General features: G+C 36.8%; 1 protein-coding gene across 1 annotated transcript in view; it reads right to left on the reverse strand.

Annotated features, from left to right (window-relative positions):
• Positions 1 to 24,918, reverse strand: part of ATP8B4 (ATPase phospholipid transporting 8B4 (putative)) — a 248,531-nt gene that overhangs the window by 64,311 nt on the left and 159,302 nt on the right. The window contains exons 13-17 of the mRNA XM_082858644.1: positions 23,394 to 23,602; positions 20,615 to 20,658; positions 16,029 to 16,194; positions 11,159 to 11,347; positions 1,668 to 1,783 (exon numbers count right to left, since the gene is read on the reverse strand). Of these exons, the coding sequence (XP_082714770.1) occupies positions 1,668 to 1,783; positions 11,159 to 11,347; positions 16,029 to 16,194; positions 20,615 to 20,658; positions 23,394 to 23,602 (724 nt within the window). The remainder of the gene's footprint in view (positions 1 to 1,667; positions 1,784 to 11,158; positions 11,348 to 16,028; positions 16,195 to 20,614; positions 20,659 to 23,393; positions 23,603 to 24,918) is intronic.

Raw genomic sequence — 24,918 nt, forward strand, 5'->3', positions numbered from 1 at the left:
CTCTTGTGTCTCCCTTGCAACCCCACTGGGCATTACAGTGCCTTTCTCTTTGTTCTGCACAGCAGTGAATCAACTCTAAGATGACACTACAAAAGGGGACAGATGATTTAAGTTATTTAATTAGTGCACGAAACACAAGTTGAATTCTAAATGAACACTTGAACAAGGTCGTTTCCTATCATTAAACAATTCAAAGATCAATAATTAAATATAAATTTAAAACCGCAGAATTTAGAAGTCAAAATGAATAAAGTGAATGACGCGAAAGCCAAGTCAAATTGATACTACCTGGAAAATAAATCTTTTGCATAGACATATAAAAAGATCAAATTTGGCTTCCCATACTTTAGCATGAAAATCCAGGGCCTTGGTGTTTGAGCAATGGCAAAATCAAATACTTATGATTCCAATGTTGTTTCCATAAAAAAAAAAAAAAATTTTAAAAGACCATGCTAGCCTTCTGGAAAAGATTAAAAGAAAATCAAGAATGCTCTATTGGAAAGACAAAAACAATAGCTATGTTTGTAACCAATATTACCAGACCATCATTCTTTAAACTTAAAGTCAGCCAGAGTTTTTTTATTTGTTTGTTTGTTTGTTTAAAGATTCAGGGAATGTTTTACATTAAATATACGGCTTGGCAAAGAAAATGAATCCTCAATAGTTGTTTTCTTTCTTTTTTTGGAAGTTTAAAAAAATTTTTAATCTTTTTTTAACATCTTTATTGGAGTATAATTGCTTTACAAAGTTGTGTTAGTTTCTGCTGTATAACAAAGCGAATCAGCTATACGTATGCCTATATCCCCACATCCCCTCCCTCTTGCATCTCCCTCCCACCCTCCCCATCCCACTCCTCAATAGTTTTTTAAAGGAGAGAAACCAAGGAGGAAATAAGAGTTTTGAGCAATTGCCCTTACATTTCATATTGGGTTAAACAGAACCTCAGATAGAGAGAACCTTGAATCTCAGATTTAAATCAAATAATGTTCATATTAATTCATAGACCCTTACTCTTTTGCAAAAAAAAAAAAAAGGTGTGCCAAAGACCATCCCTGCTCCCTTTACAAAGCTTTTGGAAAGAAACTGTGCATAGTCTTAGGATATATGCATTTGGTAACTTCAACCTAGGACTCATCATGATTTATGACCTGAATAAAAGAACCCTTAGAGGAGAAAGTTGGCTACAGAGATTATTTCCCCCTCACCATATAAACACGACCCTGAACTATTCCCTGGAGGTAACCATAAGAGATTCCATTAGTACCAGACACATCAGAACCCAAGGGAAAGCAACCCTCCTGTTCCTCTTCCCTAAACCAGTCCAGTCACCCAGGTGAAACAGTCCCCAGCTGTAGGGAAGTTAGAGCAGGTTACCCTTGGGGTCTTGAGTCTTCTGGCCGGAGTTCAGGAGCCCACACTCAGTGACTACTTCTCAGCTGCTGTGTGTTAATCCACCTGCGGTGAGACCGACCAGACTCTCAGCAGGGTAGGGGGTAAGTCCACGTGCCAGCTTCTAAACATTCACTGGCACAGTTTCCTGTGGAACCGTTCTTCACATGCTTTCTATTTCAGAAGTCAGATCATTTAACTGATATTTTAAAAATAAGACCTAACCATAGGAAGCAGCCAAAGGGCCACCGTGCTAACCTTATGACAGAGGCACTTACACTGAGATGGTCTGACGTCAAGGTCAGGAGGTCTTCGTTGGATGGATGAAGTCTTTCAAACAGAATAGTGTCTGCTCCTTTGGAATAAAGCTTTATCTGTCCTTCTGGGTTTCGAACTGAAAGAAAAGTTGGGAAAGTAGATTATATTCGGTGAAATCCATCAAAACTTGACTGTCCCTGGGCTCTAGCCAGGCAAGTTGGAAATGGGCATGTTTTAGCCACTAGTAAAGTATTCAGTGCCTTTGGTTAAAAGGTCATTAGCCAAGTCACTTGGCTTTACTCCTGTTTTATTAACTTAGAAATATTCTATCTACAGGAAAAAGTGTTTTCATTCTGATGTGTACAGCCTTGTTATTTTCCTTGGCTACTATTTCTGAAGGGCTGATACGTTTAAATTAAGCCTTTTTTATTGAGCAGAACTGAGAGCTTTTTTTTGCTTGTCTCCTAATGTGAAATTCAAGACTGACTGTAGGAATCAGCTATCAGTGTCATGCCAAATGATCTCCATATGGAACTCTAGCCATTCAAAGCCATGGTTTATGCATTAGTTCGCAGTCCTTGCTGACATATTTCTTCACCCCCTTTACTCCTTGGAAAAGCCCTTTCATTCTTGGGTCACAATCCTGGCTACAAGCACACTTCACAGGGGGCTTTCAAAATTAAAGTTTCTGTCTTCCCACAGGAAGTCTGTATTAGTAGGGCTGTGTTTTTAACCTGCCCCCCAAGGTTTGGGAATGACAGCCTTGACTAGGCTCCAATCCCTCATCTCCAATCCTTGTGCCCACCCCTGGCTGTTGCACATATTGCTGTCAGACAAATCTTTCTTTAAGCTAATCTTTCCTTAAGCCTACCTTTGCAGGCTTGGTTTTACAGCTTGGCAGACACCAGACACCTAATTATTTATTGAATGAATGAATGACATAGTACTGTATTTCTCCCCTACTATTTCTGAAGGGCTGATACAATCTAGGACAACTGCCTGTGTCTCAACTTCATGGTCTGAACACTGACCCTCACAAGCTTCATTGAGTCAAAGATTATTACATGCTTTCCACTCAATTATACCTTTTCTCTAAAAATAGAATGCCTCAAAACAGATGAACATAAATATTGACTACTATTAGTTTAAGAGGATTCAAAGTTTAGAGCTTGATTTAAAAGAATATAAACACCATAGTACAATAAATTACTTTTCCCTCTAATCTTTTCTTTAATTGAAGTATAGTTGACATACAACATTATGTGTTACAGGTGTACAAAACAGTGATTCACAATTTTTAAAGGATATACTCCATTTATAGTTATTATACAATATTGGCTATATTCCCTGTGCTGTACAATATATGCTTGTAGCTTATTTTATTCATAGTAGTTTGTGTCTCTTAATCCCCACCCTTAAATTTCCCCTCCCCCCTTTCCTCTCCCCACTGGTAACCACTAGTTTATTCTCTATATCTGTGAGTCTGCTTCTTTTTTGTTATATTCACTAGTTTGTTGTATTTTTAAGATTCCACATATGAGTGATATCATATAGTATTTGTTTTTCTCTGTCTGACTTATTTCACTTAGCATAATACCTTCTAAGTGCATCTACGTGGTTGCAAATGGCAAAATTTAATTCTTTTTTATGGCTGAGCAGTATTCCATTGTATATACCACAAGATATATACCACATCTTTATCCATTCATTTGTTGAGGGACACTTAGGTTGCTTCCTCTAATCTTTTGTTTTTTTAACATCTTTATTGGAGTATAATTGCTTTACAATGGTGTGTTAGTTTCTGCTTTATAACAAAGTGAATCAGCTATACATATACATGTATCCCCATATCCCCTCCCTCTCGCGTCTCCCTCCCACGCTCCCTATCCCACCCCTCTAGGTGGTCACAAAGCACCGAGCTGATCTCCCTGTGCTATGTGTCTGCTTCCTACTAGTTATTTATTTTACATTTGGTAGCGTATATATGTCCATGCCACTCTCTCACTTCGTCCCAGCTTACCCTTCCCACTCCCAGTGTCCTCAAGTCCATAGTTCATTCTCTACCTCTGTGTCTTTATTCCTGTCCTGCCCCTAGGTTCTTCAGAACCATTTTTTTATTTTTAGATTCCATATATATGTGTTAGCATATGGTATTTGTTTTTCTCTTTCTGACTTACTTCACTCTATATAACAGACTCTAAGTCCATCCACCTCACTACAAATAACTCAATTTTGGGTTTTTTTATGGCTGAGTAATATTCCATTGTATATATGTGCCACATCTTCTTTATCCATTCATCTGTCGATGGACACTTAGGTTGCTTCCATGCCCTGGCTATTGCAAATAGAGTTGCAATGAATATTGTGGTACATGACTCTTTGAATTATGATTTTCTCACTTCCTCTAATCTTTAATGACCCTTAGTCAACACTTAATCTAATCCAATTTCCTCCTAGCTTGAATAGATGTAATACACCCTGGAAAATGATTTTATTGGGATTTGTCTAGGGCTTGTCTTCTCTTCTAAGACCCGTGGTCAACTTTTATAATTTCCAGAACATTTAATCCTAGAAAAGTCTGTCTCTTTCTTTTCTTATACAACAATCCAATTTAATAATTTCCCCCATATTTTCTTCCTCCCATTACCAGAGCTATAAATGCAAAGTGTATATATCCAACATTTGCCAGTATGACTTCTCTATGACTATTTATTTCTTATAGTCCAAGGTAGGATATTGGTTCTCAAACTTTTTGGTCTCAGACCCCTTTACACTCTTAAAACTTCATGAGGACTCCATATAGGTTCTATCTATCAATATTTACCTCATTAGAAATTCAAACTGATAAATTTTATTGTATCAATAGTCTTAAGACATTAATTATATTACCAAAAGAGTAATTATTATAATAACAATAAACCTATTATATATTTACATAAATAACAATTCTATGAAAAATAACTATATTTTCCAAAACAAAAACACTTAGTTTGGGGAGGGGCATTGTTTCATATGGTTACAGATATCTTTATTTTATTTTATTTTTTTTTGGCCATGCCACATGGCATGTGGGATCTTAGTTCCCAGACCAGGGATTGAACCCACACCCCCTGCCTTAGAAGTGTGGAGTCTTAACCACTCGACCACCAGGTAAGTCCCTTACAGATCTCTGTAATGTCTAGCTTAATAGAAGACAGTTGGATTCTCATATCTGCTTTTGCATTCAATCTGTTGTATTATCACATGTCATGTGGCTTTTGTAAACCTCCACAATATATTCATGAGAAAAAAAATTGAAAGACAAATAATATTAGTATTATTATGAAAATATTTTTGTCCTTGTGCAGCCTCTGAAAAACTATCAAGTTTTCCTAGGGTTCCCCAGACCACTCATTGAGAACCACTGGTCTAGGGAAATCACAGACCAATCTTGATTTGTGCAAATCCCTCACCATCTCTTTGTCTCAGTTTCTACTTGTGAAAAGGAGATGTTTAAACAACCTAACTTCTAAGGTCTTTCTAGATCTACAATTTTCTGACTTAATAAAGATTTTCCATATCTGCTGCCTTCTCTTAACCCAGCATTAGCCCCTTTAAATTTTGAGTTTATGTAAACCCAATTTCATGGAATCCTGTTTAATTTTACTCACTAAACATTTCCTTTGGCAGCTCAGCAAGTTTTATATCCCTTTTCATTCAAGGCTTATAGTCACTTCTGCTAGGAAATCTCTAGGCTCATAAAATCTCAGTAATTTCAGAAGTTAGCTTTTAAAAATAAATTAAAAATAACATAGCAGTTTTAAATGTTCAAGATAACATGTGGGCAGAGCCTGGACAAAGATCATACATTTTTAGTTATAGAATCTGCTTCCATTGCCTGTCTTTTAAATACTGGTGTTCTGCAGAGATTTACCCAGGACTGACTTTTCCTCCCATCCATCACACTCTCATTGGGCAGTCACATTCTTTTTATGGCTTCAGTTTTCATCGACAGGATGATTGCTCTCAAATGTGTATCTCCTGCCTAAATCCATTTCCAGTGCTCCCTGCCTGTACATCCAACTACCAACTGGATATCTCCTCTTAGATGTGCCCAAGCACATCAAACTCAAACTGGACACGTTATCTATCACCAATGACTAGTTACTCCTCCTATGCCTCCAGTCCTAACAACCAGCTTCAGGACTTCCCTGGTGGTCCAGTGGTTAAGACTCCACCTTCCAATACAGGGAGTGCGAGTTTGATCCCTGGTCAGGGAGCTAAGATCCCACATGCCTCATGGCCATAAAAAAACTAAAACATAAAACAGAAGTAACATTGAAACAATTTCAATAAAGACTTTAAAAATAGTCCACATTAAAAAAAAAAGTCTTAAAAAAAAAATAATCAGCTTCAGCATTCACTTAGTCTCCCAAATCAGGTATCTGGCCATCACTCAACGCTCCTCCCCCTTCACCCCCCATACATCCAATCGAAGCCAAGAACTTCTCTCTGACACCTTCTCTCTTGCCTAGATTATCACATTAACCTAAATGGTTTTACTCGCTCCCTCCAAACTCTTCTGCAATACAGCCAAAGTCATCTTCACACTACTGCTTAGAATCCCGCAATAGCTTTCTTCTGCCCTTAGATCAAGTTTGGACTCTTAAACATGTCATAAACAGGGATCATCAGGCCCCTTTTTAGCCTATTTCCTATCCTGCTTCACCATTTTCTCCTGGATGCAACCACAAAATACATTTTCCAATTTCACATTCTCCTTTAGCTTCAAGTTCCTGGAACACGGTAGGTACTTAATAAATATTTGCTTGATTGAGTTGAATTATAATTATGCAAAATTCGTTGAAAGCAGCAGATATGCCTTTGTGATACAAAGGAAAGAAAAAAGTCAGAAATGGTTCCAGGTTTATGCTGTAAGGGTATATATAATAGCAACACTCTGAAGGGTGATGAATAATTCCACTTTGTTATATCTTAGTTGGGTGGCTGTTCATACATCCACACAGAGAAATGCCTGTCACATGTCAGTGTGATTTGTACTTTGATAATCCTTAAAAGGTTTAGAGTTAAGAAACCTTTATCTAAAGATCTTGTAAGGGCTTTACAAGGAGCTATTGTAATCTATTCTTTAATAATTATCTGCCACTTGCCCCTATTAATAACTATCTTTGAATTTTAGCTCTGTATTTTTATTTACATAATTAGTAGTAATAATCCTTCCAAAACTACATACTGAGATTTACATGCTTATCAATAGAGTATATTATATACCTTCTGACAAAATTCTTTATAGAAATCTATTTTTATTTAGATACCTCTGGATTAAGTCAGGGTTATTGCCCCAGAATGAAAGTACCACTGGTACTTAAACTACACATTCATGATTCAATGAATGACTGTCAAAAAAAGGAAACCTCGAAGAAGGAGGAGAAGACCTAAGAGGGGGAGGAGGAGAAAGAGCTGCAGCAGCAACAAATGTCTGAGCCTCCAGGTTGGGATGTTGCCCAACCAAGCCCCGTGACAATCATGAGGCTAACATTGTTTTTCACCTTGTTATCAAACAGAGACTTGTCTATCCTCGTGAAGTCTGTCTTTCAAATTCCTCCTGATTAAAAAACAAACAGAAATGAAATAAAGCCCGAAGCCTCCATGCATTCTGTGGTGGAACATTACCTTTCTTCATATGGGATCCATTAAGGCAAACATCCGATATTTGTGGTTAGGCTGTGATTTCCCCATAGACTGTAATGGTGACCAACACTGGGGAAAAGCTGAAAGTTTCCCTGTGTAGCAATCTTAGGTTTCGTCAACACCCTCAGAGCAAAGAGAAACCAGTTCTGGGCCAACCCAACATCAGTAACACTTCCCCTGAAGCTGTAAATAGAAGATAGTTCCTGCTGATACAACATTAAGCCAACACCCAGAGCAGCATGTGTGCTCATCAGTAACGCTGATAGTGACTGCCTACAGCCTGTTGTCAAAAAAAACTAAAAATAAACATCCTCAGATGATGTTTGGTTCCTGCTGAGAGCAATCTCCCAGAGCTAGTTTCTAGTAGTTAGAGACCAAAAGCCCTGCTATTACATATACACACATGTTTTTCAGAGTAAAAATTGATTTAATATGATGATGAGGATATTCATAAGTTACATGAGTATGAGTTTTCCAAGAAGAGGAGAGGAGAAAAGGAGAGGTCTAGGCGTACATGCAAACGGTGTGAAAGTGCACAATGCATGCCAGGAATGGTGAGGTCTAGTGAGGCTGGAGCACGTAGTTTCAGGAAGTGGAAGAAAAGCAGCTTGAGGTCAGATTGCAAACAATCTTGAATGTCATGCTAAGGACATCCTTTAAGTTCTAGGAAACCAGCAAGATTTTTTAATCTGGTGATGGCAAAATCAGGCCAATGTTTTAAAAAGAATATCCTGGTGTCAGCATAGAGGATTCTTTTAAGGGGAAACAGGTTTAAAGATATTGCAATAATGTAAGCAAGCAGTGATGAGAGGCTTAACTAAAGCAGTGGCACTGGGAATTAAGTGAAAAGGACAGTAGGCTTTTATGATAAAAACGGGTTTTTGAGGCTATTTTTAGAAAGATTACTCTGTTGCCTTGAGGAGGAGAGACTTAGAAACAGGATGACTACTGAGGATCCTATAGACAAGGCAAGGGATGCTGAAGCCTGAATGAAGAGAGTAGCAGAGTATCTCAGGGGAAAATAATGAGTAGTATTTGAGGATCTCCTAGTCCAGGGCAATGGCCCCCAGACTGGTTCTCTGCCCAGCAGCATCTGCATCAGCAATACCTGGGAGCCTGTTAGACATGCAAACTTTTAGGCCTCACCCCAGGCCTACTGAATCAGAAACTCTAGGGCCTAGGCCCAGCAATTTTCATTTTAACAAGCCCTCCTGGTGGTTCTGATGGGAGGTGAAGTTTCAGAATCACTAGCCCAGGGGCACAAAGGAGAAGGAAGTATCAAAAGCAAGTGAGCTACAATAGGGATTAAGAGGCCAGATGTTGGAGAAAGATGTTCAAATATTTAAAACCTGGGTTCAGATATTTCCTCTGCATCTTACTGGACTTGTAACAAGTTGTGTGACAATCTCGGGCAGGATACTTCCAATCTTTGAGCCTTAATTGCCTCATCTCCTGATTGGGGGTAATACACTATCGCAAGAATTTAATAAAATAATTCATTGTAAAGTGTTCAGTGCACTCACACAGGCATATGGCAAAAGGTAGTTAACAATTTTAATAAGAACTACATAAAGAGCAATAGTTGTGAGAAAGAAAGTTCTATATTAGACATACAAAATTTGAGGTAACTGTAGTACAACCCAGTGGCAGAATCCAGGAGAAGGCTGAAAGAGTGTGTGGGGACCTCAGAGAGAGATTGAAACTGAAGAACAATATGGGAAGGACACAGAATATAGGCAATAGCTACCACCATGTGAGTGGTCAAGATTATCCAAGGAGAGCACAGGAAGTGAGAAGAGAAAAGGACACCAACACTGAAGAGTAGAACAAAGAATAGTCAGCTTGAAAAGGAGCTTGAGAACAAAAACACAGGAGAAGAGGAGAACCAGGAGCCAGCGAGCTCCCAGAGGCCAAAAGAGGAGTGTCAAGAGAAGTAGGTCAACAGTCCCGAATATCACCAAGTTTAAAAAGATAGGGCTTCCCTGGTGGCGCAGTGGTTGAGAGTCCGCCTGCCAATGCAGAGGACACAGGTTCATGCCCCAGTCCGGGATGATCCCACACGCTGCGGAGCGGCTGGGCCCATGAGCCATGGCCACTGAGCCTGCGTGTCTGGAGCCTGTGCTCCGCAACAGGAGAGGCCACAACAGTGAGAGGCCCGCATACCGCAAAAAAAAAAAAAAAAAAAGATAGAGCGATGACAGTAGAAGATAGATGTTAGATAGATAGATAGAAAAAAAGGAAGGAAGGGGGAGGGAGAGAGAAAAAAAGAAAGAAAGAAAGAAAAAGGAAGGAAGGAAGGAAGGAAGAGAGACGAGAGAGAGAAAGAAAGAAAGAAAGAAAAAGGAAGGAAGGAAGAAAGAAAGAGATGAGAGAGAGAGAAAGAAAGAAAGAAAGAAAGAAAGAAAGAAAGCAAAAGGAAGGGAGAGAGGGAGGGAGAGAAAGAAAGAGAGAGAGAGGGAGGCAGAGACATAAAGACAGAAATAAAGAAGAAAGAATGAAAGAAAGAAAGGAAGGAAGGAAGAAAAGAAAGAAAAGAAAAGAAAAGAAAGGGAGAGAGAAAGAAAAAGGAAAGAAAGAAAGAAAAAGAAAGAGAGAGAGAAAGAAAGAAAGAGAGAGGGAGGGCTATTGCTTTGGGCAGTTATGAGGTGATTGCAAACTTCTGAGAAGGCATTTCTTTTTGAACAGTGGAAGCAGAGGACTGACCCTAATAGGCTGAAAAGAGAAATCAAGGTAAGGATCAAAAACTGACCTTGAAAAATTAAGTTGTGATGGAAAGAAGAAAAACGGGGTGCCCAAATCAGTGGAGGTCAGAACATGAACAATATCTTTAAGGAAACAGGATGATGACAGAGTTGCAGGCTGAAGGAAGGAGCCAGTGACGAAGAATAAGGAGCAAGCAGGGAAGGAAAAGGGATGGGAACAGGTAGAATCTTTAGCATTGAAAAAGAGCAAGAGGAATTTTTCTCTGAATCAGGAAAAAGACTGAGTAAAGTTATAGCTTGGGGATGAAGGAGGAAGATGGGGAAAAGGGTAAGGTGATAGTGCGCATCTCTGAGGGCCTCTTTTTTTAGAGAAATAGCAGATGAATTTAGCTTCCAAGAGTAAAGAAGATTCATGGCAAGGTTGAGGACTTGAGGAAAGGGCAAAGATTTAGAACACCTGTTATAAGGATGGAAAAAGCAAAATAAGAATGAGAGGGACATTGATGCAGCACTGAGGGTTAGCACTGACTTAGGAAAGCATGGATTCATTGTGGTGCTAAATTCAATAATGGGTGATCATCTCCAGCAATGCAAGTGAACAGAGTAAACGGATAATAATGAGAAGACTGATGATGATTTTCACAAAACAACAATATCAACAATCACTGGCATGTGCCAAGTAATTCAGGAACTCATCCTGAGCCAGTGCTGTGTAGTGAATGACCTTCCTTCATAGTCAGACCTCCTAGGTTTAAATCCTAGCTATTCTATCTCAAGCTATGTGACCTTGGGAAAGTTACTCAACCTCTCTGTTTCAGTTCTGTTATCTTTAAAATGGGCATAAAAATAATAGTACCTACTTTGTAGGGCTGTTGTGATGATTAAATCAGTTCATTCATGTATAGCATTTAGACCAGTACTGGACACAATAAGCGTTTGTTACGTTAGTTATACTCACCACTACTGAGTTGAGGCTAAGTTGAGGATAACAGAAGTTCAAAGGTTAATAAATATCACAACTCTCAGCACATAACCAAGAGTAAAATCATCCCTGAGAAGTTTCCATATAACCATAGTACTATCAAGAGATAAAAAATACTCTCACCCACCAACCGTACCTATGACAGACATCCTTTTTCTGAAATTGTTGAAATCCAAAAAGGCAAGCAATTGATAAGTAACTAGTGTTCCCAATTCTTCTATTGTTATCGTCTCTGGGGTCCGAGACTTAAAAATGAACCCCAAATTTTTTGCAGCAGTCACTAGAGCCCCTTCATCAGGTGACTGAACTTGGTAAATCAGCTCTCCTAAAAGGAAAAGAAACAGGTGGATTAAATAACAACAAAAAAAGGCAAAGAAACAAAGGTATTAATACTGAGAATAATAACATTCGTAGAACACCAATGCCAATTCCAACTCATTCTATAACACCCAACCCAAGTGTCAGCTCTAGAAATCAGACCTTTTCCACTCACCAACCAGGTGACCAGGTGCCTGTACTGTGGATCCACAGGACACAACGTATACCACCACTGGAACCCTTGTCATCTTACAGGAAAAGGCTCATTCCTGAGCCTGCCTCCCTACTATGCTGAAAGTTTCTTAGGGCAGAGACCACACCTTTGTCTTTTCAGTGACTAGAAATGTGCCATGAAAGCTTCACAAACTAAAACACTTTATATATTAATGCACATAATCCTCATGGCAATGAGGTAGGGATTATTAAAATTATTACAGGCATACCTCGGAGATATTGCAGATTTGGTTCCAGACCACTGCAATAAAGCAAATATCACAATAAAGCGAGTCACACGAATTTTGTTGGTTCCTCAGTGCATATAAAAGCTACATTAACATTATACAGTAGTCTATTATGGGTGCAATAGCATTATATATAAGAATGTACATACTTAATTAAAAAATACTTTATTGTGAGAAATGTTAAGCATCATCTGAGCCTTCAGTGAGTCATAATCTTTTTGCAATAGTAACATCAAAGATCACTGATCACCATGATCACCATGACAAATATAATAATAATGAAAAAGTTTAAAATATTGTAAGAATTACCAAAATGTGACATAGTGACACAAAGTGAGCAAATGCTGTTGGAAAAATGGTGCCAACAGACTTGCTCGATGCAGGGGTGCCACAAACCTTCAATTTGTGGAGAACACAGTGTATGTGAAGGTAATAAAATAAGGTATGCCTGTATTTCCATTTTATACTGGTAAAAACTATGACTGAAAATATTATGTGATTTTTGCAAGATCACACAGCCAGAGTGACAGAGCAGACATTCCAAATTCCTCTTCAGTCTGCTACTAATGACCATTTTATGAGAATGCATACAAGAAATCCCTTGAAACGTAAGGAATCAAACCAGGATGTTAATGATTGGTATCTGGTATTGTGTATGTGTTGGAGTGAGGGTGAGAGGGGAGAAGAGAGGAAAAGAATGAAATGGGGGGAAAAAAACATAAAAATACACTTTAAAACCAGCATGAATAAAGGAAGCCTTTCTACATAAAATTGTACTACCTTTGTATGTAAAAATAAATTAGAAAAAGTAGGCAGAGCTAGATCCATATTTACTGATTTATAGTAATGTCCAAGATAAATTGTTCAGAAAACTAGTTGCATATTAATCTATATATTATGATTCCTTTTTTTAAAAAACAAACCACCTACACATCTACATATATTCATACATATATGAGCAAATTGAAAGTGTGAAAGTGTGCACACCAAATGTTAACATTGGTTACCCCTGTAGAGGTGGAATTAAAATCAGGAAGAAATTATTAGCTCTGCCTTTATAAATCTTTGTATTGTACGGTTTCACTTGCTACAATAGGCATAAATTAATTTTCGAAATTCCAAAAAGAGAAAAAGTTAAAGCAATTTCTTGATCTACCCATGAAATGATATGATAACTCCCATTTCTGGCAACACTGTGGAGTAGGTGCCAGGATCAACCTCCCCTGTTGCAAAGAGCTACATATTCCGTAAAGACAAAATATTTAAATATTTTTGAATGCACCCAGGACTGGCTAGAAAGCAGTCATTGTTCAGGTCTAAGACTGAAAAAAAAAAAAAATGGAATAAATGAAGAGCATTTTCTAAACCAAGAGGACTTGCTCATTGGTTTCCAGTCTCTCAAGCCTTTGGTTAGAAAAGACACAGGCCAGGGAAAGAAGTCTAATGGGAGACCATCTCTTAAAACTGAGCCCCCAGAAAGGATACTCTCTCAGTATAAAGGTAAGCTGAAAATCAGTGCCCCCTTTAAGAGTCATGCACCGCAATGTTCATTGCAGCTCTATTTACAACAGCCAGGACATGGAAGCAATCTAAGTGTCCACTGACAGAGGAATGGATAAAGAAGATGTGGCACATATATACAATGGAATATTACTCAGCCATAAAAAGAAACGAAATTGAGTTATTTGTAGTGAGGTGGATGGACCTAGAGTCTGTCATACAGAGTGAAGTAAGTGAGAAAGAGAAAAACAAATACCATATGCTAACACATATATATATGGAATCTAAAAAAAAAAAGGCTCTGAAGAACCTAGGGGCAGGACAGGAATAAAGACACAGACGTAGAGAATGGACTTGAGGACACGGGGAGGGGAAAGGGTAAGCTGGGACAAAGTGAGAGAGTGGCATGGACTTATATATACTACCAAATGTAAAATAGATGGCTAGTGGGAAGCAGCCACATAGCACAGGGAGATCAGCTCAGTGCTCTGTGACCACCTAGAGGGGTGGGATAGGGAGGGTGGGAGGGAGATGCAAGAGGGAGAGGATATGGGGATATATATACGTATATGTATAGCTGATTCACTTTGTTATAAAGCAGAAACTAACACACCGCTGTAAAGCAACTATACTCCAATAAAGATATTTAAAAAAAAAAAGAAGAATGAATATTGTCAGTAAACTAGAAATCTGAGAAATTTCTGAAAGATAAAAAGTAGATTTGATAAATGAAGAAATAAGAAAGGAGAAAAACACAGCTCAAAGCATTTGAAAAAGAAAATTAATACAGAGGTCAGAGCAACCCCCAAAGAGTCTCCAAATCAGAGTCAACAAATGAGAAAAGCAGAAGTGGTCCTGGAAGCACCATGAATAAAATTATTTGAAGAATTCCATTCAGCTCTCCCAGACCATTTGGGCTCCTCCCCCTGCCAGCTTACTCCGAACAGCGGGCTGCAGTGACATTTGCCCCAGGATGAAACCTTGAAAATGTTCTTCTACACAAAGTACACAATCCACCTAAGGAAACTTTTAAAATTTGAATGCTGGGGCTGGAGACCAAAGCTGAAAACAGCCACAAGTAGCTTTAGAATTCCACAAGGATAAGAGAAATAAATTAATGAGAGAAAGGAACTCCATGACTCTGATATTTTCTTCCAGCCCAGACCTTAAGTATAACTTTGTCTCACAGTAGGGTTCTGGCACAGACTCCTAGCACTAGATCTGAAAAAGTAAGACAGCTAAACCGAGGTATCATATGAATTCCAGGAGAGGGGAACCCCATAGCCAGAAGATGATCTATGTATTGTGCCTTTCCCCCACAATCTTGGGAGACAGGCCACTGTAATCAGAACCTACATTCACCAAGAGGCAAACAGGGATTCTCAAACACAAGTAGGAACAGGCAACCACAAACCATCAAACGTTTGAGGACAACATGAAAGTTAGACACACAACTCAAAACACGACATTCCGTAAAATGAAACATAATAGAGGAAACAAAAGATTTCAAATTAAGAATAATTAATATCCTCAAAGAGATCTAAGAAAATATCATGATATTGGAATAAAAACAAATCGCTATTAAAATAAAATAGAGCTTTAAAAATGAAATAAACTCAAAGTCAGAGATAAAAGAAATTTACTTGAAGGCATTGTGCTATCCTCAGATACATTAGTATTATAAATACCAGCTTAAGTTATAAATATAATTATGTGAATCCTCACAGCAATTAAAATCAGAGGAATGAGTTAGTCCAGCATAATCAAGGACAAAACTATGGCTTGAATGCAGTCCCAACAAAGAAAAAAAGAAGAAAAATATATATAGAGAGAAAGAAAACATATATTCAAATGTACATATGCACATACATATACACACATACATATATATATCACACATATACATATATACAGTCTGCAGACTATATATATTTCACTTTTGAAATTTATTATTCAACTTTTGAGTTGAAATTACTTGAATGGTAATTTTCACCCAACAGGTGATAGTAGAAAGAAATAAAACTTGTAAATGGAATAGACTGGGCCCAAATGGAGCGAGAAGCCAATTCACCGTCCATTGTCTACCTGCCTCATTGCTTCAATATTAAAGCGGCCCAGGTGATTTTGTACTCTTCTGTGAACCCTGAGCTCTGAACAACCATCCTGGTAGTGTGGAACTTGTTCATAATGGGGACTAAACACAAGTATGCTATCAGTGTAAATCTGTCGCATTACTGGGAAAATGCATTCTAAGCATACGCCTGATGGCTATCCGCATCTATTAGATGTGCATGTTAATAACAAGAGCTAAGTGGCTCAAGAGTGTTTCTCTGATTGTCCTGCCTACCAGGAAGCTCACAGTCAAATACGGTGCTCAATCATAAAAGATATTTCATCCCCTTTAACTGACATATCTAGGCCCTCATCTTTTTGTTGTTCCTATTTCTTTTCTTTTTCTTTTCCTTTAAGTCTCTCCATATCTTTTGGAAAACATTCGGAATATAAATAAATACAAAGAACCATTAGTGATAGGTAAACCCCTCATGCAATGCTATATTCTGAATTAGAAAATCCTTCCAATACAAAGAACAGTTAGTGATAGGTAAACCCCTCATGCAATGCTATATTCTGAATGAGAAAATCCTTCCAATTCCAAACATTTTTAATAAAAATATCAATACTGATTTAAAAAACAAGGCTCACTACTCAGACACACTTTGCACTTACCTGCACTATTTTCCTCTGACATTACGGTGTGGCAGAGTGCAAGTAACCTAAGGAATTCATGCACTTTGGGATCACCCATTTTAATGGATTCCATCAGATGGTGGTCAAAAAACTGAAATGTTCTGTCAGCTTGGGGGTTGACTGAGAAACCCACAGCCTCTTTTTTCTATAGGAGAACAACAACAACAACGAAACTGTAGACTTCATTCCAACAACAATCTTTTAAAATTCAAAAACACTTCTTCTAAGTATTTTTAGTGCTTGTATGATTTCTCAGCCTCAAAAGCCTGGCACTAAAATGACTTTCTGTTCCCTCATTACCGTTAAATATTATCTTCTCATTTCAGAGCTATGTAAACCTTCATCACCAGAGCAGTAAACCTTCCAAAAGCATATGGGAAAGAAAAATATCCAATGGATGTACAGATTCTCAAATGTTTACTTCAACTCCAAAATACAAAGAAGCCCTGAAAACTGAGAGTTTTCTTCAAAACTTACTTGACGGCAAAACCTGACCTGCCTTGAACTCATTTTGGCAGCAATATCTGACCTGGAATGGAATGTGCCTAATTATAGACTTTTAAAAGTCTACTTAGTGTGAATTAGTATTTTCTGTTATAAAAATATTTATGTGTTTGATTACAGGGTACTTTCTCTGATCTCACTAGTGTTACTGCGTAATATAATGACAGAATTAAAATCAGGATCTTGAGATATATGTACTCACGTGTTCACTGCAGCATTATTCACAATAGCCAAGAGGTAGAAACAACATAAATGTCCATCAACAGATAAATAAAGAATATGTGGTTATATATATACAATGGAATATTATTCAGCCATTTATAAAAAGAAATCCTATCTTTATGCTATGACATGAATGAACCTCGAGGGCATTATGCTAAGTGAAATAAACCACTCACAAAAGAACAAATATTGCATGATTCCATTTATATGAGGTATCTAAAGTAGAATTCACAGAAACTGAGTGTAGAATGGTAGTTTCCAGGGACTAGAAGAATGGGGAAGTGGGGCATTGCAGTTCAATCAGAATTACAGAGTTTCAGACATGCAAGGTGAAAAAATTCTGGGATCTGCAGTACAACATTGTGCTCATTGTTAATAATAGTTCACTGTCCACTTAAAATTTTGTTGACTAAAAAAAAAAACAAGATGAAAGAAATAGGGTTCAATACAGAACAGAACAAAATAGTAGACAATTCAATACTAAATTAGATCTCTCTTAATTCACTGACTTCTGAAAAGCACAAAACGTACTTCTAACTTTTAAAAGTTTATTATTCAAAGCACTAGACCTGTGATCATGTCTTTGCAAGGGCAGTTAATGGGAAAATACTTTTAATATACACTCTGTCTTGAAGACTGCAGAATATTTTAAATATAATACTTATATATCCAAGTATATGAGAAGACATACCAGTATACAAGATACTCCATTAGTTGTGTTTATCCCAGAATCATAGAGACTTATTTAATCACAGATTGTTTTGTTCATGTAATAAAGTTTGAAAAGAACCACACATAAGGGGGAAAAAATGATCAACTCACTAATAAGTAGTAAAATACACACTGGATTTAGACTTCCCTAAACCCCACCCAGGGAAGAAACTATGACTTAAAGAGATTACAGCCTGTCAAACTGTCATTCAAATATAAAGTCAACAGATAGTTCTGAACAGGTATTTTTCATGAACCCATCTTGAAACTAGAGGATACTTCAGCCAAATAAGAGATAACTGGGAAAACAGTGGGAAAGGGAGCAGTTAGTGGTAAGCACCAAATCTCTCTAACTGAAGAACTAAATATAAAAGAAATAGATTAGGATGGCAAAACAAAATGTATATATTATATACATCGACTATGTAGAAAAGACTGATAAAAATTAGGAGAAGATGCTGATTTCCTCATTTTAGTATCTGAAGGTCAGAAGATATCATTTAAAAACTCAAATCAACTAAGAGAAATCTATGTATATTTCAGATTAAGAAGCATCATTAATACAAGTAGTAGGAAAATATGAGGGAAAGAAGGATAAGTATAATAATTTTACCATTTTTCATATTAGGAAATTGATAGACACTGCTTATGAAAAAAGAATTGAGTATTGTATAAATTCTTGAAAGTATACAGTAGAGAAACAATAAAATACTTTCCTAAATATTACAAGAGAAGCACACACAGAGAGCAGAGTCCATACAGAGAATTATTAAAGATTATAAAGACACAAAGTATAACCTAAAATATTTAACAGAGCCGATGTAGATGGCCCAAACTCACTTATTAAAAAATTGGATGCAAAGCAAAATCCAACCCTCTGCTATACATAAGACACATCTAAAACAAAGTTATTTAGGAATATTGAAAATAAGAGGTGGGTAAACGCAAATCAAAAGAAACCAGGAGACATGACCTTGATATTAAATAAGGTTGAATCCAGGCCAAGGAGAATTAAATGAGTCAAAGAAGAGCACATTCATAATAAAAATATAACCACTGTGAACATCAATGCACCTCAAGATAGCATCAATACTCATAAAATGAAGACTTCAGGCTATATAGGAGCTAGAGAGAGAGAGAAATTATCAGAACATTTTAGTTAACCTCTTTAATCCAAACAGATAATATAGATAAAAGATAAATAATGAAACAGAAGACCTAAATAATATAATTAATAAGGTAGAACTAAAATGACACACAGCTAATTTTATACCTTGAAAACAGAATATACATAAGCTTTCTTTTTAAGGACCCTGGAACACAGACAATAATTGATCATATTACGCCACAAAGAAAACCCAAATAAAGTCCAAAAAAGTAGAGATAATACAAATCTATTCTTCTTGTTTCATTTTGTTTTGTTTTTATAGTTAATAATACTTTATTTTATATTTAAAAGTTGCTAAGGGAATAGAATTTCAAACCTTCCATCACAAGAAAAAATAACTTGTAGTTTCAGTAGTGATGGATTTTTTGTTTTTATTTATTTTTTTATACAGCAGGTTCTTATTGGTTATCCATTTTATACACATTAGTGTATATACAAATCTATTCTTTTATTAAAAGTACAATAAAGGTTGGGGGGGAGTCCCAACCACTTCGAAATTTTAAAGTTCTTCCTTAAAAACTCATGGTTCAATGTGGATATTCAAATTGACATAACAAAAATAAAGATACTTTAATACACTACAGGCCAAAATCCATGTAATTAAAACTAAAGCAGTGTTCAGAGGGAAATTAATAACCACAAATACTTGTATAAAAAAAGGAAAGAGGGACTTCCCTGGTGGTCCAGTGGTTGAGAATCCGCCTTCCAATGCAGGGGACGTGGCTTCAATCCCTGGTTGGAGAACTAAGATCCCACATGTTGTGGGGCAACTAAGCCCACACCCTGCAACTAGAGAGCCCACGCACTGCAACTACTGAGCCCGTGTGCTCTGGTGCCCACGTGCCACAACTAGAGAGAAGCCTGCGCGACACAACAAAAGATACTGCGTGCTGCAACTAAGACCCAATGCAGCCATAAATAAATATTTTTTAAAACACGAAAGAACAAAATTTTTTTTATTTTATTGAAGTATATAGTTGATTTACAATGTTGCAGTTAATTTCTGCTGCACAGTAAAGTAACTTTTTACATAGTCTTGTCAAAATCAAAAACTTTGATAATACATTGTGTTGGTGAAGGTAGGAGAAAGTAAGCACTCATATATTGCTTGTGACAGGGTAAATTGATGTAAATTCTAAAGAGGACAATTTGGCAATATTTATCAAATTATAAATTTAACAAATTATAAATATATTTTGATTGAGCAGTTCCATTTCTAGAAATGGAACTTGTTAGAGAATATAGGATCCATGTGATATAACGTATACACCGTTATTTATCATTATTATTTTTTTGTGGTACGCGGGCCTCTCACTGTTGTGGCCTCTCCCGTTGCGGAGCACAGGCTCCGGACGCGCAGGCTCAGCGGCCATGGCTCACGGGCCCAGCTGCTCCGCGGCATGGGGGATCCTCCTGGACCGGGGCACAAACCCATGTCCCCTGCATCGGCAGGCGGACTCTCAACCACTGTGCCACCAGGGAAGCCCTACACTGTTATTTTTGCTGCATTTTCTTTACAAGCAAAATATTGAAAATATTCTGAATGTCCATTCCTGTCTCCTTACATAAATTAAGGAACATTGGTATAACAGACTATTATTCACTGTAAAGAGAAAAAGGGAGCACTTTTTTTTCACTGATATAGAAAGATCTTGATCATTGTTGAGGAAGAAAGTTAAGAACAGTATGTATAGTTCACTACCAACTATGTAAAAAATGGAGAAATATATTTGCTTGTATGTAATAAATACCTCTAAAAGAGAAAAAAATCCAGGGAACTCTGTGGTTGGGAAACCTAGACGAGAAGGAATTTTGAACCATATGAATCTATTTTTTTAATGTTACATACTAGGTATCTCAGCTGGTCATAGTGGAAATCAGGCGTCTAGGAACTCATCATTTTTAAAAAGTACATACAATTTGAAATTAAAAGTAAGAATGAATTTTATCACCTCCACACCTTAGTCAGGTCTGTTTTCTGACCCAGGACACCATGTACTTCGCCTGAAAAAACAAAAATTGAGAATTAAAAATAAATGAAATGGAAACTAGATTTAGTCATTTAGTTTTAAGAAATACACTTGTTTATTAAAGCACTATTACTAGATGACATTGAGTTCAAACCTAGACATTTTAAGGAGTGCTTTCAAACTGTAACGGTAGATATGGCAATTAACACAGACAGATACTCATGTTTGCCCAAGATAGAACTAAAATGCAGTACACATTAAAACAAAATAAGATCGCAATCATGTTTATCTGTAAATTTTATCATTCTGTTGTTACATTATCTATGATGTTTGCAAGAGACAAATTTTGTTTTTCACTTTATACCCACTGTTGGGGAATCCAAAATGATATCCAAGACAGACCAATTCTCATCTTGATGAGTACATCTTTGTCTATCTTGGTTTGGGCCAGAGCCATCTTTAATAGCTATAATGGCAAGGTCAAATTAGCAAGTAAACATGAAACCATGTCAGAGCCTTCTGCAGTCAGAAAACATAGCCACCTATGTGCCAAACATTTAAAAATAACTATTCTTAGTATAAAGCCGATATGTGCTTATTACAAATATATTGGAAAATATAGGTGTTTTAAAAACAGGAACGAAAACCTGTAAAAAAAAATGAAACAAAACAAACAAACATAAAAACAGATTTTCATTCCTGTTTTATAGAGGACAGGACTGAAGAACAGAATTCAAAGTGACATGATTCAACTAAAACTAAAAAGTCAGCATAGTAGGTTTTTTAATTCAAATCTATTTTCATTATACAATACTGTGACCCAAAAACCACTTGATAAAGAGTTACTGGTTGTTTTTCTGGGGCTCAGGTCTAAATCTAGAATACTGTGAGGCTGCTGTGTGGGAAGAGTCCCTGAGCTAGAGAGTGAACCTAGCCCAGCATCTGGAATTTAAATCCCAAACTCACCACGGTTATGTGCCAGTCATTGCCCTTTATGCTATAACTCTGATAAATGTTAAAAGCAAAATAAAACTGTCTTTGTGTAAAATGGTCCTCCCAAAGAAAGCCTCTTCACAAGGCTGGTGATGAAAGTGAAGAAAAATGGAAGAAGTCTAAGAAAATAATAGTTCTGAGAAAAAAAATAGAAGCTTTAGATAAATCAGAGTAGAATATCAAATTTTCCCAAGGCCTGGATCTATGATATAAACAAGGCCAACTGTATGGGGGGTAAAAAGTGATTCTGGAACATTCTTTGAGTGCTTTAGTAATAGTAAATGTATTATAAATTAGAATGGCTATATAAATTTAAGGGTCTAAAGGGGTTACTTAAATCTTTCAGTTACTTTCCTGCTTTTTATGAGGGAAATCACAAGCTATCATGGGATTTGTAAATTTGCAAAGATCTTGGGATATATACTTTGTGAAAAGCAAGGGACTTCTCTAAAAATCACCCTGTGACAAACATATCTACAAATAAATCTTGGTCCACATGTCTGATAATTTCTTTAGGGTCATTTCCTGGAAGGGATATTATTATAATTATTATATTATCAATAAGTGCCATGGCAAAAGAATCCAAAAGGTCTACAAAATTCCAAATATCTCCAATACTCTAACAGAAATTTTCTCATTTAAACTGCTCTTTGGGTTGTATATTTTGAAAGCCTCTGAAAATAAGATCAAAAGAATAAATTTTAAGAAAAGGTTCTATTTTATTTATCATCTTAATAAGAGTGATATCAGAAATGCACAATGTAACTGAGGGCTTGTGGAAGTCCAGTTTGAAAAATCATCTGGTCCACTACCAGAGAAGGGTGGGGCAGGACAGGGGCAGGGCAGAAGAGAGGTGAGGAAACCATGGCGACCATGGGTTACGGGGGTGGGATAGCAGAGGGAGGTCAAAAGGTAGGAAAGTATGAAAATCAACTTCCTGTATTTCTTAGTTTTGTTCAGGGTCAAATCTTACTTTAAAATATTTGGCAATGTGTGAAGTTTCCCATCAGGAGACAAAGGAAAGTTTTCCCTCTCTTTCTCAGATTTCCTTTATTTCCTGAGATTTCTGTATTGAGAAACTGTACACTCAGAGTCCAGTGAAGTGAGATTGGGAGTCCAGAGGAACCCGACAGCACCCTTCCGGGAAGCTTCCGTGCTCTCAACAGAAGGAACTGTCTGCTAAACTAGCCAAAGTCGGGGTGACAAGGGTCACATATTACTAGAATGCCTGAAAATCCAAAACAGAGCAGGTATCCTAAAAGAAGCATACAAATAGCAACTGGATATTGATGAAACAGTTTGACCACTCAGAGTAGCCCTATACAGTGTGAATTCTCAGGAATGAATTGTAAATTCTTATGAATACAGACACTAACATCATTTCCAGAGCTGCTAGGAAGCAAGTATAAAATATTGCTTTTACTGAGATAAATCAGGCTATGGAGAACTTGTCCTCCCTGGGATACGGGTCTATCAAGCACCACCGAACAGATCACACAGTTGGTGCACTGAAAGGAACCTTAGAGAGTGTCACGTCTAACCCCCATCTCTACCCATGAATCGTAACAGATTTAAAGTATCATCTGAATTATTCAACATTCATCCAACAAATATTTAGCAAGTGTTTATTATGTGCCAAGCACTATGTTATTAGATGCTGGTGGTGCCCATATTCATCAGAAAAACAGAGATTTTTTAATTAAAAAATAAAACAGTGTTGCTTATTTTTTTTAAGGACTGTTAACAATATCAGGAAAAAGGAACTGTTTCCCTTACCGTAGATTCTCCCATTAATGGAACATTTTTTAAAAGTCATGATGTTTTCAGTGAGGGTACCCGTTTTGTCAGAGAAAACATATTCAATCTGGCCTAGTTCCTCATTGAGCGTGGTCGTCCGAGCTTGAGCAGGTGTTGCCTTCCCAGAGTAATACATCTTCCGATCCCAGTTTATAAAATAACTGTGTCCCAGACGAATTACTTCCACACTTTCATCATTAAAATGGAAAAAAAAGAGAAATACTCCATCAATTTCAGAAGATACAAAGCTTTGCCAAAGCAAGAAGTCTGCCAAAGTCTTCAGAGTTTAGAAGAAAATGTGGATGCTCTGTCTCCAGGTTTTAGGGACCTTCAGACGCATCTCAGCAGAGTCTGTTCATAAAATGTTCTAAGTCATTTGCTTGTAGCACCTTGAAACAATGAGCTGGCTTTGCATAAAGCCTTAGGGAATGTTCCATGCTTCTCTACTTACATTAAACAGGCCTAGTAGAGATTTCCTGTATAGCATTTTAGTTGTTTGATGTCGCTTCACTTTGCCAAAAGAGGTAGAAAGGAGTATCTCCATGAAGCACTAAGCAAACCATAATAGCTATTGAGTAAAAACAGGTTGTGTTGTCATATTACTTTGCCCATTGAAAAGAGCACTGTCTCATGATCTAGTGGTGATTTATGATTTTCCAGCTCTAGAAGTGGAATTTCTGAAGCCAAGGGTATAATCGTTTTCAGTCTTTGTACACAAGGCCAAATCAACTTCCAAAAAAGTTACAACAATGTAAGTTTCTACCATTAGATTACTGAAAATTATCTTTTAGTCTATGCCAAGTCAAATGGCATCTCATTACTGTTGACTGCATTTCTTTTCTTATCAGTGAGTTGAATTTATTTTTTCAAATTTTATTGGCCAGCTATATTTCTTCTCAGAATTATCTAATTGCATTACCTGCCTATTTCATATTTTCTATTCAGGTATTAGTGTATTTCTTATTGATTTGTAAAAATTGTAGAGATATATATATAGCATATGTATCTATATACATTATGCCAATAGTTACCCAGTTTATCATTCATCTTTTAATTTTGTTTCCACTATTTTTGACACAAAGAAGTTTTCTCTGTTTAATCAATCAAATTTATCAATAGTTTATAGTTTCTGTTTATAGTTTCTTTTCAGGGAGCTTTGCTTAAGCCTTCCCTATGGCAAGATTATATATATACAGATATCTATACTTTTCTTCTAGTTCTTTGTTGGTATTTTCCCCACGTTTAATTATTTATTGCAATTAGAATTTTCTGAAGGATGTGCATAGTAACACTAATTTCAATTTTTACAAAGTTTATTCATCACCATTTGAACATTGAATCCTTTCCCCTACTGTGTTGAGATGCTTCCATGTCACATGTAAATTATTTCTTCAGTAGAATCTGTTTTAGGCATTTCAATTTTGTTCCTTAATGTGTTAATTAATGTACCTCTTGTTTTCATTATTGTAGCTTTATAAAATTTGGCATACCTGGAAAGAGGTAA

The sequence above is a fragment of the Leucopleurus acutus genome (assembly GCF_964270905.1).
Source record: "Leucopleurus acutus genome assembly, chromosome: 1".
Lineage (NCBI taxonomy): Eukaryota > Metazoa > Chordata > Mammalia > Artiodactyla > Delphinidae > Leucopleurus > Leucopleurus acutus.